We start from the raw sequence: 16,423 nt of genomic DNA on the forward strand, positions 1-16,423 counted from the left end.
TTTTTTTTGAAGCAAAGAAGCATCCATGTATTTAATCAGGAATTAAATGTTTTGGACACTTAAATGCTGACTGCTGTTTCTTACGAACACCTAATAGTGGTGGTCTGTGCTTTTCTTCCATTATTCAGCAGCTGCAGGATAATACGGCTCCACAATAATACTGAATACTTGTCTAAACTATCTGACTGACTTTATATTTCTCATTTCCTCCACCTTTTTTTGGATTTTTTTTTGCAAATGACTGCAATTCAACTGCAGTTCCCGATGCACAAAATCAGTTTTTTGAGTTTTTTTTTCCTGTTTAGGAAGCCTTTTTTGAACATATGGCACAATTGGGATGAAAAACAAAACGCATGTTAGGTTTCATGCTGATTTAAGCTGCATAGTTAAAATACTTTGTGATAAGTGACAAATAGATAGTACTTGAAAAAGCTGTTTCGACAGCAGTTTCAAGCTGCTTCTAGTATTATCTGTCAATGGATCTGACAAAGGCTTAAATACAAACTGAACTCAACTTTCCTCCATAAGATCACAAACTACATACTTTTACTATAGTAGAAGTGCACTAAAGGTTTTATATTTGCAGGAAACACATATTTTCCACCTTACCTCCAACCATAATAATTTAATTATTATCATATATAGATATAAAGGGTGGAAAATAAGTGAGCCAGTCATTATCACAAAACAAAAGAATTGACCAAAAAATTGCTCCACTTATTGCATGACTACTTGCCATGCATTTTTATCATATAATGAGTTAATGAACGCAAATGTGATACAAATGTGTAGGATATTCATCACCTGTGAAGATTATATTAAACAGAATGACCAGTCAGAATCATATTTCTGACAGATGTGTCGAGGATCTATAACCTGGAAAGGGAAGAAGAGAGGGAGAAAAACATGGGTTGCTGTTTGACTGGAATAAATCAGCTATTTAAAGGATTTAAAGGATTACACTCTGATAACCCATCACAGATCGGCCACTGTTTTAACATGAATTTGCTGTAATCTTCTCAGGGTATAGCAGACACTGAACACAAGACTCTCAAAACACATGCAAATAAGGACCAACAGGTTTTAGTCGATTATTTATGCACAGTAATCACTGAAGTTTTGTCATTTTGTCAACAGTAATATCTTGACATTCGCAATAGAACGCTACCGAATGATTCCCATTTTCTTCATTTGTGTTCAACAGAAGAAATATACATGTTTGGAAAGACATTGATGGGTGAACTATCCGTTTTTCTGAAATAATAGCTTAGGAAATATCCACTTTTTAATTTTATTTATGGAACAGTTGAGTTCAGAACCTTTAGACATAATATACATACAACAACAACGAAAAAGGTCTACTCAAGGAGGAAAAAAACACCTCAATTTAGCATTCATATTACTAGAATATTATCCATTTATTTAAGCGCATATTCATGCTTTATTCTACATGAATAAATGTAGAATTCTTACACAATACCTAAATTCAACACTAACTTACTAATTACAGTTAATTAGGAATTTATCGAAGGAAAATCTTTGTTAATAGCGAATAATGTTTTTTATTCTGAAGTGTCGTGCATATTATCATGTACGATTATAGTGTTAAAATGCAACATATTTATTTACAAGATAATAACTGTACCCCCCAGACATATAAAATGATCGCTAGGTCATGCGATGAGCACACTTGCCAATAATAAATGCAAACAAAATGTAACCGGTACACTGTGCAGTAGATACTGTGTAGTATTGGCTAAGTAGGAAGCTAGTTTCGCATTGTCTGTGTCGGGGTTGAGCGGATAGTGGGGGTCTGAGATTACACTACTAATCCTCTAGCAGATGGGGGACACCTGCGTAGCCCCGCAGAATCGGCCGGATTACGGAAACATGTCGCGCTAATTAGGGGACGACACTCACCACCTGGCTAAATCTGCGAGGAGCCGTTTGGTCTTTGGACACAAAGACAGAAGAACAGATCATTTCCCGTGAGGTCTCGTCTGTTTGCAGTCGCTGACTTTCCTGCTGACTCCGAGTTCACTCTACACAGATGCTACTGAGACTTACAATTGTTGAGCAGTTTCTTGAGAACATTAGCGAGGAACATCAAGCGTTTATGCAGGAATGCTTTTAGCCATTAATCTGTAAGTAGGGATACTGTTTATTTAAGCCTGTAAAGAGCTGAAGGTCTTTTGTACCAGTCTCCGGCTTCAAATTCGTGACACACTGACCAACGTCCCTACAAAAATACTGATAATTGTCGAGTGAAATGGGTCTTTTTTTAGGATAAAAACAAGTTGGCAGATATTTAATTGGTCCGTTTAATAATAGCTTTTGGACACACACACCTAACAGAATTAATATCAAAATGCTAGATTTAATTTCTCAGGCAGGTAACGAGCTGTAGATTGCTGATGACTTCCCTGCGGTACTGTATATCAAGTGCTATGAGACTTTTGTTTATAAGCTGTTTTAATGACATCTTTCAGTAATTGAAACACTGACTTGTGGAGTGATGACGTTAGGCACGATCTGTTAATTCATGTTTATTTCGCAGTAAAACTAGTAATGGGAGGATTACGCTCACTCGTTACAATTGAAGCTGCTCCACGAAGAACGGCGATCATATCTTTTTTCAATCACTTTTAGTCTGCAGGCTAGACTGATAGGGTTTTTGATGGAGTGGAAGAAACAGTCTGGACACCATCAGACACAGGGAAATGTGAGAATGATCACATGCCTGACTGACTGAGAGGAAAGAGCAGAGATCTGCTCTCGAGCTGCTCTCTTCCTCTTTAAGCTCAGAGCAAAGAGTTTCTTCACACCAGACAGAGACTTGTGCTTTATGCTTACCAAAATCACAGTGATTCTGATACAAGATCAAACTGCCGCTGTGGGACTTTGTTTAGCTGTCCAGCCTTGGATATTCACAAACTCTATAACTTTAGAGTGTAATGTGGTCTCCATCATAGCAGTGCCCTGTTAAAGCCATAACATACTTGTTAAGAACACATTCATTCATCACTCGACTGCTCTCCCAATGTAAAACATAAACTCTTCTGGACATGATAGACCATATTTTTATTAGTACTCCTATCCCAGATATGCTGCTTGATGATGTTTAGTACTGCACTTAAGGGAAAAAAAAGTTTATTGTCATTGATGTCACAGCATTTGATGTCAAGTAAAGTGGAATTTCCTTTTAAAGAAAACATGCTTCTAAAAACAACAGTGTATGCAAAGTTTCAGTTAAAAGTGAGGCTGCCAAACATTAGTGGATCGTTCTAATAGTTACCGTGATTCTGTATACCTGTAGTCGCTTATCAAGGTCTTGGAAACTGTGTTTGGGAAAGCTGGAGCTGAATTCAGCAAAATATTGGCCCTCAACAAGCAAGATTGAATTGCTTTGTTTGTAGACATCGATAAATCACGATTAATTATCGTTCCCCAAGTAAACCACAGATCAGGTCTAAACTGGGGCTAAAAACAGAAGTAATTCTTAGTTGGGAAACTTCATGCTTTGGTATAAGGCTTATTTATCCTTTTCGTGTGTCCTATTATGACTCACATAATGACAAGCTAGACTCAAAATCCAGAGTCAAATACCTCACAAATAACAGGGGCTTTATCTCATCTAATTGTATTCTCTCTAAGTTTGGAATCTGATGCATGCAAACCTAAAGGCGTGATAGTTCATGACGGACCACGGCATACATTTACAAAAAGACAGCTTCACTGTTTGTAACCTGAGTCCAAAGCAAAAAGCAAAAAAGCAAAAGTACAAACTTAAAATTCTGTTTGGATGAGCCAAATTCAAAGTTGTTCATGCACAGCAAATGCTCTTAAATAACATGTTATTTCTTGACTTGCGCTGTAAAGAATTTCACCTTACTTCACCTAATATTGAGCGCAGATACCAACACAGATATCTATCATGGTCTAAAAGGTAAAACAGAATTGCACATTTTTCAGTACAGTACTTCATTTAAACCCTAAGGTTTTGTTCTTCTTGTGTCATTTAGAGCAAATCCTGCACACATATGAAGAGATGATGATATCACCCTCGTTTATTCATGCTCAAGCTGTGCTAGTTTTGGGAGAGCTGTGTTTAGTGGTGTTTGGGTCAGGGCGGGGTGGATGTGTAGGTGCTTATTTGGATTTTTGAGCGGTCTGGATGTTTGAGATCGTCCCATCCGAGCCACTCAAACACAGGTGATCAAAGTACTGCCAGAGCTCGGTTTCCAGGGTCAAACTGACCATTACTAGAAGAAGACGTCAATGTGCTAACCAAGCAGCTGTTCCTGGAAACTTCTTTCCGATATTACTAGACTTTCCATCTTAGAGTCTTATTCGTTGGTGGTAAATATGGTTGTAATAAATCAAAAGTGGTGGTATATTTAGTTTTTGACACTCTGCGTTTTACCACACCTTGAAATATCTTTTTCAAGGCTTTCAAATTAATTGTTTTGCAGAGACTTTTTTTGATTGTCAGTATAAAGCCCGGTCCACATTGTAACTTATCAAGAAACGAAAAGAGCATATGATTGTCATGTCAAATAACCAACCGTATGTTTACATTATATTTAGGAAAAATTTGTGTTGTCAATAAAATGTACACATGTAGTTATTTATATTCATATCATTTATTTGTGTGTCTATTTTCATATATAATAAACACACACAATACACACACATGTATTACATAAACAAAAAAAACGTATTTTTTTTTGCATGTGATTAATCACGATCAGTCGTTTCACAGCACCAGTAAAAATAAATCCAAAAATCAGTTATACTCAGATAACAGACTATTGAGTTTATTCTACCCAAACCGATTCTCACTCTTGAGTAGGGCTTTGGATATTAACTTTTACTTTTAAACTATGCTTATTAATACACTGTAAAAAAAATTGTTGTTTCAACTTGAAATCCTTTGTTACCCCTCAAGACTTTCAAGTTTAGTCAACTTGAAATTATAAGTTATTTAATGTTAATTTAAGTGGTGTTAAAAAAATGGTGCTGAGTATTTCTCTCATATAGAAACCTTTGTATCTTCCGGGAGACTGGAATGGCTGGGTTGAGCCCAGCTCTTGTTTTGGTGTGTAATACGCATGAGACGGTCAGCGAGCGGGCTGTGGGCGGCCTGTCTCTCTCAAACTACCTCCGACTTGTCTAATTATCCATCTGCGGGCCTCAAGGGCTTCTACATTTGGAAATATAATTAACTATATCGAATATAACAAATAATCTGCCCTGTCTGGATATGCTGTTTCACCAGTAATCTTACATCGTGTGCCTCTGAAACAATAAAGATAGATGTTATATCGGTGTGGGTTAGCCCGCTTGTTTTGTAAAACTTGAACTTGGCATGAACTGGCATGATTGATTAGCTCTGCAAGCTTGTGTATTTGTTCAGCATATGGGTTTGCCTATCAAATACTGCTCCGCAGATCTGCAGATCTTTATTTCATTTGTCAGACATCTGGCCTTGCAGATTAGATTTAGGCTTCTCTGTTGTCATAGCAATATCATATTACACAACCTTCATCAGCATGTCTGTCCACAAGCACAGAACCAGAAACTTTGCGCTTTGCTTTTCAAAGAGAGATAACAGGAAACTCTCCTAGTCAAAAATAAATGTATTTGAAGTACATTTATTTCATGCTAAGTATGCTACAAAATGCCATACTCTCCAAAAAGATGGACCACGCATCTCCGCTTCCTTCCACTATAGAAAACGGAAGTCAAATCATCTCAGTATGGCCGCTGCCATCTTGAGTAAATGACGTCATTTGGAGCCAGAGTCTGGACAGTATAATGAGGTATATTTGCTAAGGTGGAACTTTTGCAAGTTTACTTCAGGTGCACTTAAAATATATTTCATCAACATACAACCCTCATCAATAGTGCTATTAAAACACATTAATATTAGGAAATTTGCATAGTGCAAAAAGTAATGCACCAAATAATGGTTGAGCAATATATGTCATTAAATATGTTAACATATTTAAACTATAATTAGTATGATGGGTAATTTATTGTTCCCATGTGTGTCATATATGTTTACACTTATAATGGATTATTAGTTTTACCTAATATTTATGAATGACAGGGTTAGCTCAATGGAAACGTTTGGAATCAGTCGTGAGTAAATGCTTGAGAGGTCTGGTTTCAGTGAGGATGCTACCTTAGTTGGCAGTCAAGCAGTTCAATTTAGGTTTTAGAACAGAACTAATGTCTTCATATTAAAGGAGTGCTGCTGAAAACAATGTTCAAAACCATTATGATGGCTTGCCTGCGTGTGTACAGATCAGAATCGGAGTGTTGGATTTCCCTCTGGCCAACAGCTGCTGCGTTGAGGCTGGAAAACACAACATAGCCATCCTCTTTAAAGCGGCTCCCGGTGTGCATTTAACGCAGCTCTGGAAACCTACAGAGAAAAACAACAAGAGCAGCCCACGTCTACACACACAGATAAACAGTATAGGTTTTTCCAAATGCAGATACCCTTGAACAGCAGTGGCTGGCACCAGCTCACGGTCGTGTGTTCGCGTTGTCGGGGTGGGTGGGGTACGGCTGACTCCGAAGGGTGGGGTGTGGATGGGGCTCTGGTGACTGCAGTATTTTGGGGGAGTTCCACGCAGCAGATGTGTGAAAGTAGGGCAGACGTAGAGGACAGCGCTTGTGTAAGAGGCGGAGGTCTGATCTCAGCACATGTTTGGAGTTTGAGCGCACACACATGTGCAGATGGGCTGTATGTTTGAGCATAAACATCTCCACGGTCCAGCACAGAGCCACTCCCATTGAAAAAGACAAAGCTGACAGTGCATTAGTAAAAGTTTCGTAGAGAAAATGTTCTAGGATTGATTAAGTTACGTCATTTCATAATCTCTGATTACAGAGCGCTGCATATATTAAATGCATTGGTTATGGAATTAGCCAGTATATTCCTACTCCACAGATCTGAAAAACAAATAAGATAAAATAAATGAAAAAAGTGTCAAAGAAAAGATCTAATTTGTTCTTAAAATTCGTTGCAATCGAAGTTAGCAACACAGCTCTAAAGTTTTATATCTTAAGTGCTCTGTGCATGAATGATTTGACTCTGAATCACTAAAAGGAGTAGTTTTAAAAAGTTGATGCTAACATGAAACATTAACATATTGCCTGCCCACTTGTTGCATGTGCATAGCAATTTTATTTTATTATTGTTACAGTTATATAAATAAACATATAACTTTTACAGGGGTCGCATACAACACAGTTTTAAAGGAATAATTTGTCACTCAAATTGAAGCAACCTGGGAAAACTTGAGCATCGGTTGATTTTTGTGTTAGTCTGAATTAAAATTTAAATGAACTAGGTTTCACTTTTGTAGAGTTAAAATGGGAGTTTTCCCGGTAACGCTGTACACAAAGCAGCACTGCGCTCACAAATACTGTTTGACTGATAAAGTCATTATAGGCACGATGAGGTTAAAAAATAAGACCAACAGAACAATCAACACAGATTAGCAAAAAGGAGGGGTTTGGAAAAATAAATCATTGAGCGAATCATTTGGGAGTCGTTAAGCAAGTAAGGTCAGAATAACTGAATATTATAAGACAATGAAAGTGTTTTTTGACCTTGTGTGCATGTCAACCATGTCGACTCCCAAAACCAAAATATGAGCCTTTCATAATCCATAATAGGGGCACTTTAAATTCTTAACGTTATAATTATAATTGTATGAATTTTTTAGGTTGTTTTAAATATTAAGCATTAAAATTTGTAAAAGTTGGGCATGGAAAACATACCTACTATAGAATTTTACTTATATATTATCATCGCAGCCTCTGTCACTTGTTCCCATGCACACACTTCCTACTTTCCATCCTGATATAATCAGCCTACCAGTGAACATTTTCTTCCCTGCAGTAATAATTTCCTCAAAGAAAAGCTGCAGCTTTTGCCCATTGAAGTATTTTTGTTTTCTTTTCCTTCATCTCAGATTAACCAAATGCTTTTGCTGCAGACTTTACCTTAATAATGATCTGGGGGTTAGATTTGGCTGCATTCAAATTGTTTTATTCTTAAAAAAAGTATATGTTTTTCAAGAATTGTTTATTTCAAGAATATTTTTTGGTAGTAGATTTTGTCTCTTACTCTCTTCTTTCTTAATTTTTTTTTTTTTTTATCCACCCCCTGATGACTTTTGCGTGTTTTATAGCAGTATTAATTCTTGAGTTGAGCAGCCCTCGCCGCTGTCCGCAGAAGAAGAAGAAGATGCTGGCATAGCAGACATACAGCCCCATGCGTCTTCTCTTCTTCTGCTGAAGCCGCACATTTTAAACACAGTCATTTTTTGTAATACAGACACACAGCTGTAGAAGATTCTGCATTGCATTTAAAGCACGCTTAACTTCTTAAATTGTGTATTTTTGAGATTGTGTATTCTTAATCCATTGTCATTTTTCAAGCATCGGAAGTTACAGGACTTTAACTAACTTCAGTCTCTTTGTCTGTGTTTACACAGAACTCAATGAACTTGCCTCCAGACAAAGCAAGATTACTTCGGCAGTACGACAACGAGAAAAAATGGGAACTCATTTGCGACCAGGTAATACATTCTCTTCTTCTCTTACCTCCTCCACTCTCACAGTCACATTTCATCTCGAGCAGCTAAAGAAGCGAAGGCTTATGTAATCACTGGTAGGTGACGCTTGAAAGGTTGCAAACATTAGATGCCACAGGGGTAGTCTCACCTGTAGTTCACCCCGAAATGAAACGTTTATCATCATTTACTCACCTACATATCATTCCAAGTGTTCCTTTGGGCCACTCTGACTTTCAGAGGATTGACGAGACATCCTTCACAATGCCATCTTTTGTGTTCTGCAGAAGAAACAAAGTCGTACCGGCTTGGAACGACATGAGGTTGAGTAAATGATTACAGAACTTTCATTTATGGCTAATCTTTAACATGGTGCCGCATGCAGTGCCCCATGGAAATAAATTCCACCGATCCCAGTCATGTATTTTAGATTTCAGACAAATGTAAGCAATCTGTACTACACTGAGTTATTGTTTGTTCATCAGGTGACCTTGTGTCCCTGCAGACATAACATATTGTGTCAATCTTGTTCTCGTGAAGACAACACAACTCGTCTGTTTTGTGTTTTCTATTAATCTTCCACTGCTTGTCCCATCCAAACAAAAATGGTGAATTATACAGGTCATCATGTGACCACCCCTAATTAATATTGACTATGTTGAGATCCCATGACCTGCCACAACTACTACTAAAAACAGTAAAAATAATAACATTATTTTTCTAGTGTAGAAAATGGTTCTCCCCTTTCTGTTCCTCAACGATTCTCTCCAGGCTCTTAGAAGAGTGCTCTTGTGTTAGCGTCACACACACACACACACACACACGGCCACATGTTAAATGTCAATGTGATATCAGTGGCTGTTGTGTGTGTGTGTGTGTGTGTGTGTGTGTACAGGGGGCTTGTGTTGTTTTGAAGGGAACTAGGTCTCTTCCTCTTTCCTGTTATGTGCTGCTGTTGATTGGCTGTTGCCAAGGGAAACGAATGTGTAGCAGAATGGAATACAATCTGATCTAGAATATATTAAAATCATTAGTATGTGTAGTTATTACTCATAAACTGTGAATAATAATCTTAATCACTATTAATAAAAATGCTGAATAATATTACTTAAGGTTTTCTAGTGAGCAGATGATCCGAATCAGGTGTGTTTGATTTTTGCTTTTTTACTGTGCAGATCGGTGAAGAAAATGTAAAATACTGCTAATAAGGCAAAACAATAAACACATGCTTGGTGTTTACAGCACATATTGAGCATATATTTGAAATACAATACATGTATATTTGTTTGACTGAATGTCATTATCTGTGTCCTCACACAGTTGGCTAGTTGATAGTAGTTTAGTCTGAATGCTGACTAATCTCTCTTAGGAGAATTTAGAGCAGTGTGCTTGTATTTATGTAAACCCTAACCCTAATCCCATACAGTATGTAATCTGTCAACCCAGTTACAATTTTTGTTTTTGTTTTGGCTTAAATATTAATTTAGAAACGCAGTTTGCATCAATCTTTTATTTCAGCTTCTGTTCAACCAATGAACCAATGAATCAGTTTAGTATAAACGTGATTGCTCATAAAGAGTTTAGTCATCATAATTCGCTCTTTGATGGAGTTTTGGCTCTGGAAGCAATCAGTCGATTAGTCAGATAAGCTTAACAGATGACATAACATATGTAAAATAAATGCACTTGCAAAGACAATTCTGGTTACTATAACTAAATCAACACATATTACACACAATATTAATCTGTTTTAACGGTCAACGTTATTATATTAGCAAAACTCATCAAATAAAATGATGTTTGAAACTTCCAAGATTTAGTAAAATCAGTTGTTTATTTATTTTAATATTTCTATCATGCTTTAAATTGTGTTAATAGGTCCCCTGAATGAATGTTGATTAAATGGTAAAGTGACCGTCTGATCAAACAGAGACTGATATTGTTTCTTAGTTGTATTCAGAAATTGTTCGGTCTGAAGAGGTTTTTAATTGTCTCAAAAACACTGCAGTACTTTGTTCATTGCTAAATTAACAAATATAAACTCTTATATGAAGTAAACACTGGTCGCACATGGTACTCAGCAGTCCAATGAAGATAGTAATATGATAAGCATCACTCCTATAAGAGTAAGAACATTTTAATCATGTCACAATGCATGCTGGGAGCTCACAGACTTAACATAAACATCAATATTATCAACATAAAATTATACAGCGAACTTTGTTGATCTCTTTGGGTTGTCATTAAGGGAATATTGAATCTAATTCGCATTTATTGGTAACAAAAAAAAGTTTCATATGTCGGACTAATGTAAATATTTACTGACATTTCTACTCTAAAATCAGTAAAATGATAAACACATCTCCGTTTATCTCTTTTCCAGGAACGATTCCAAGTGAAGAATCCTCCTCACACATACATCCACAAGCTACAGAGTTATCTTGACCCAGCTGTTACCAGGAAGGTGAGTTCGGGTCTCGTTCCCTCAAATCCGGTGTGTGTGTGTGTGTGTGTGTGTGTGTGTGAAGGCTGGAATGGGTGACCTCTGATGATAAATAGCTCCTGATAATTCATTTATCTTGACTACGCTGTGACAGCTGGGTATGGACAGGAACGGCTTGCATTCTACGTCCTGCTGGGGAAACCTTACTTCCTGCTTAGACATACTTGATTCCCGTGATAGCGATTGTTATTTAATAATAGAATAATTAGACATTTTTATTCTGATTTTTCTTATACGAAAGTGACTAACCTTAAAGTAATCATAAAATAGAAGAATATATTTTCAATATAAAGAACTAAAAAGTTAATACTTCCTCCAAAATGAGCTGCTCTGAACCTTTACTTCGTACCTTAATAATAAAACAGGTTAACAGATAAGCCAAGAATATGAACACCAGTTCCTGATGCATTTTCCCATAGAAAATCATTGTCAAGAAAATGCTTTAAATGTGCAGTTTAATATATTTTGTTTATATTCTAGGTTCATCTGCATAATGTATATATTATGCATAGTTCCACTTCACTGGCTGTTAAAACTACACTAGACTCGAGCAAAAAGGGTGTTTCTATGTAAAAAAAAAGAAAAGAAAACACTTTAAGAACGGATAATTTGGCTTAAAAACTTGACTTACATGGGACCTCAGTGACATTATGATAATAAATTAAAATGTCATGCCAGAAGATAAGTCATAAGAAAGTAAGAAGAGGAGTGACAAGGACTTGGAAGAAAGGATGAGAGACCAGAAATGAATTGAAGACAGATGTGATTAAATATGAAAGGTCAGGCATTATTTGTTTACGTGGTGTGGAATCTGAAGGTGTTCTTGAGCTGATCTCATGGGCGTTACGGCTGACATCACATCCCTGAGAAAGACAGAACAAGAAAGAAATAAAACAGAGACCATCGGATGGAGGATAATTAGGAGATGCGGTGGAAGGGAAAAGGAGGACGAAATACTTGAGACACGCATTAAAAAAAACAGGCAAACAGAAAGTCCCAGAGAAATTAGAGGATGAAAATAATGAAAGTGGGAAACAGACAGAAAGGGAGTGAGAGTTATGTCTGTGCGTTCTGGCAACGGCTCTTTTCTGCAGACGTGAACAATTGTTACTTTGTGTGCACCGAGAGCTTTACATACGGTGCATTCCAGACACAGCTCTCGGCCAATGGGAACGCAGCAGGAAGAGGGTCATTCCAGAGGGTCCTGAGGAATGTCTGTGCCATTGATTCCATTCCAGGATGACCTCTATGGAGTACTGCTTTCTTTTTCTCATTCTCTCTCTCTCTCTCTCTCTCTCTCTCTCTCCGCAGCTGGGAATGCTTAAAGTCGAGGTGGGAGCGTGAGCTCTGCACACACACTCAAAACACACACTGCACTCCACATGTGCCAAACACACCCACGCTGGGAACAGCAGAGCACACACTCCTCTCCGCTTCTCTATTCTCACCATTTCAGTTGTTTTTAAGCGTCTGTCTCTTTCACTTTTTCCCTTTCTTTACCAATTAGCATTATATGCATGCTAAATATTTATTAAGTATTAGCATTAGCACGTAACATATTGCAGTAAAGTAAAATTGCAAGTTAAAAGTGCTCAGGCTGTGCAGTTCTTCAAGTGGACTTGTGAATTGTGATTGTTTGACTTTAATAGTTCATTTGAAATGGATGAAATTGTATTTCATCTGACATGTTCTCAAAAGAAACTGGATATTCATTTAGGGAAAATGCTGGGATGTTAATTTATCCTGGAATCGATCGATTGGTGAAATCTATGCTTCAGTTTAAGGGAGAAAAAAGGTTAAAATATGGTGACCATACGTCCTTTTTTTTCCTGGCCGGTATTTCAAGATCGTGTGGGTTTTGGCTTTGTTTTTCTACAGATGTGCTCTCTGCAGTCCTCCTGCATTAATTAGTCATTTTAAAAGTAATTTACATTGCTTTGAACATTCTTTGTAAGTCCCACCTTCTCGCAAGCCATGATTGGTCGCTAATGTACAATGCTTGCATGCCATTGGTCAAACTTCAACCCAGTTTCTTAAAAAGTTAGGAGGTTTTTTTTTTTTATCACCAGGGCCAATGACATAACAAATGTTTAAACTGAGAAATGTTACACTTTTATCCACTAAATAAGCGCATGAGCTTTCATTGACCTTTAAATTTAATGCCTTCTACTGGTCTCAATAAATTTGGCACAGGGGGCAACAAAAGGCTGAAATGATTCAGCTTGGATTGAGCTGGGAAAACATCTAGCAACTAATTAAGTTAATTGACATCAGATCTGTGACATGATTAGTTTTAAAATGTCTTAGAGAAATGTCTAGAGAAAGTCTTAGAGAGGCAGAGGCTCTCAGAAGTAAAAATAGGCAATGGCTGTCCTATCTGTAAAAGAGTATGTAAAAAGATTTAGATGTGTGGTTATCATATGCAAAATTATGTGTAATTGTATTTTTTGTTATTTTAAGAAGGGGTATTTGAGGTTTATGGGACACAAATTTGTTTAATGACATGACTTTTGTTACAATTTGAAGGTCACAAGGACACCGCCAATGTCCCTGTAATTCAAAAAACATACTAAATGGTGTTTTTTCTAAAAAGTGTTTCCTGTAATGGGTAGGTTTAGGTGTAAGGTTGGTGTCTGGCAATAACGCATACAGTTTGTACATGTATAAAAACCATTACGCCTATGGAGAATCCCCATAAACCACAAATGCCAACATCTGTGTCAAGGCATAATTTTATAGCATGGTTATGTCCCAAAATAGATGTAGGCTATCATTTTGTTGCATTCTTATCAATCTCTAAATACGTACTTGAAGTGTATTGTACAAGAATTCTATCTGTTGCTGTCCGCATCTCTTGCTCTTTTTCAGTGTCATTCCCTCTCGAACACCCTTTGATGCAATCATTTCAGTGTCTGACATCAGTGAATCAGATTGATTATTAATGCCAGGCCTGCCACTCATCGTCATGGCCGCCGTCTAATTAGAGTTGCAGAACTGCAGCAGCAGTTTCCAGTTAAGATTTGGCAGCGTGTTTCGTTCATCTGATGAAAGCAGTGTGTCTCTCTCATTGGACGGTGGTTTCACATGCATTTCACCTGACACGTGATTGGGCCGGCCACAAAGCCACTGTAACCATGGCTACAGAGAACAAAACTGGGCCCACAGTTTGGACACGACACTATTATGAGACTGACTGGAGAAAACAGCCAAACGCTCCCGTTACTTTGGATATGTGTTTCAGTGCTTTCCTTTTTCACGATCCCAGAGTTTTTAGATGTGTCAGTATGGCAAAGAATATGTCTGAGTCATTGTTAAATTCACCTAGTTTTCGTTTCATTTAATAATAACTTTGTCTCAGATTTTTAAATAATAGGTAAACATAAATCGTTAAAACATAGATCAAATTAAAGAAAGAAAAATAGATGTTTGGGATATTGTTGAGATCTCTCCATAAAACTATTTATTTAAAAAAGTAAAATAAATGGGTGATTTTATTGTTTTATTGTTTAAACCTGTTTAAAAAAAAAAAAAGTTAAAAATTAAATCAATCAATTATGTGGCAATATATGTGTCATTTATAATAAATGATCTTCTTACTTTGTATGAAAGTTTTAGTGCAATACACCATGAATATAATTTGGGAAAAACCAAATGAATTTAAGCGTGCAATAAATATATTGAGTGTGTGTTTATAGATGTGTAGTCTTTTTTTTCCCATTTGCTGTTTATTCAACGCTGTTGTTATCTTTGAGTAACAACTGCAGTAATAAAGGAGACATCTTTCTCGTTGTTAGTAAGCCTAGTAGATTGTAGTAAAGGCTATTTTCTTCTTTCTGTTCTCTGCAGAAGTTCAGGAGGAGAGTGCAGGAGTCCACACAGGTCCTGCGGGAGCTGGAAATCTCATTACGGACCAATCACATCGGGTGAGTTCATCTGCGTATATGCATGTTCATTAAACACTGCTCACACTGGAGCTTTGAGGAACAGATACACTCCAAAAGCCCTCATGTAAGACACGCTGAAGCTGAAATAATGCTCTTTTGTGTGAGCATGTAGCAGCCAAATGCTCCTGACCGGACTTGTCATATTTCTACACAGTGGAATTCTACCAGAATGCCAGCCGACATGGTTTTCGTTTTGGGAATCCCTGCACAACTCAGTCAGGGCAGAGAAATTCTGAGATTTAGCGAGAGCTGAAAATCATGGGAGTTAGGATTGAGCGGATGTGGAAAGGCTGACGGAACTCGGCGAGGTCGGGGAAAATGTCACAACAGGAAAACGGGAAGATGGGATATTCCTGTAGCAACCAGCGCACACTCTTTCCTTGTCATCCCGTAAATGAGTGTTATTATAGTTCCATTATTTCAAGGGCAGTTCAGACCAGACAAACACACTCACAGAACCCCCTGAGCTGATAGACAACCCATACAGAGATTTAGCTGCCGTATGGTACTAAACTAGATTACATAAATGATCTAGTTAATCTAGATGAGATAAAGCAGTATTATCTGCTCACAGAGGGTTCGACAAACAACAGAATGGTAACTCAAACTCTATCCCTAGAGTTGCATATGTGTTCCTTCTTTCCCCAAACAATGTTTTTCCCATTTGTTCATTGTTAAAGTTATAGTTTAAGGGATACTGTACCGTCAGCTGATCATTAATGCAAAATAAACTCTTTAAAAATAATGTCTGACTTTAAAGAAATTCCAAAAACCATTCAAATAAGTGCTTAGACTACACCATAGTTCTCTCATAATGTTCAGATAAATGCATTTAGTCGCTAAACTAGAGTTAAACTGCTCATTAGAAAATCAAAAGAAATAGAGACATAATTCATTTTATTTCACAACTGTCAGGTTTTCAGGTGTTGGCCTACTTTTCACTGTTAAAAAAAGGTGAAAACTGGCTTTTGATCATTTCTGGGATCCTCGCGGTCTTTGTCAATGTGTGTGTGTGTGTGTGAGTGCGGCATTCTGGGATGTCTCTGCCATGTCTTTGAAGTATCTCTCATTGCTGTTGCTCTGAGGGAGCGATCCAGCTCCATGAAACCTTTGCTTTCAATCTCCGAACTGCGTTGAAGCTGTTTTTTAAGCTACTGAGACGCCGTTCGGTGATGCATATTTCATGACGTCTTGTCTCCGTATGGAAGTGCGGTTTCTGAATGCTGGGACACACTGTGAGCTCTGTGGAGTCTCCTAGATGATCTAGTCTAACTACCGCATGTTTATTAGTGGTAGAATTAACTCCATAATGTAGGAATGCTAAAACATCAAAGTAATGAGGTAATGCGTATCAAACTTTTGATGGACAGGGTGTTTTTTTG

General features: G+C 37.3%; 1 protein-coding gene across 1 annotated transcript in view; it reads left to right on the forward strand.

Annotated features, from left to right (window-relative positions):
* The window catches only part of fmnl2a (formin-like 2a), a 53,974-nt gene that overhangs the window by 11,254 nt on the left and 26,297 nt on the right, over positions 1–16,423 (forward strand). The window contains 3 exon segments of the mRNA XM_043229571.1: positions 8,517–8,600; positions 10,978–11,058; positions 14,944–15,020. Of these exon segments, the coding sequence (XP_043085506.1) occupies positions 8,517–8,600; positions 10,978–11,058; positions 14,944–15,020 (242 nt within the window).

The sequence above is a fragment of the Puntigrus tetrazona genome, unplaced genomic scaffold, assembly GCF_018831695.1.
Source record: "Puntigrus tetrazona isolate hp1 unplaced genomic scaffold, ASM1883169v1 S000000008, whole genome shotgun sequence".
Lineage (NCBI taxonomy): Eukaryota > Metazoa > Chordata > Actinopteri > Cypriniformes > Cyprinidae > Puntigrus > Puntigrus tetrazona.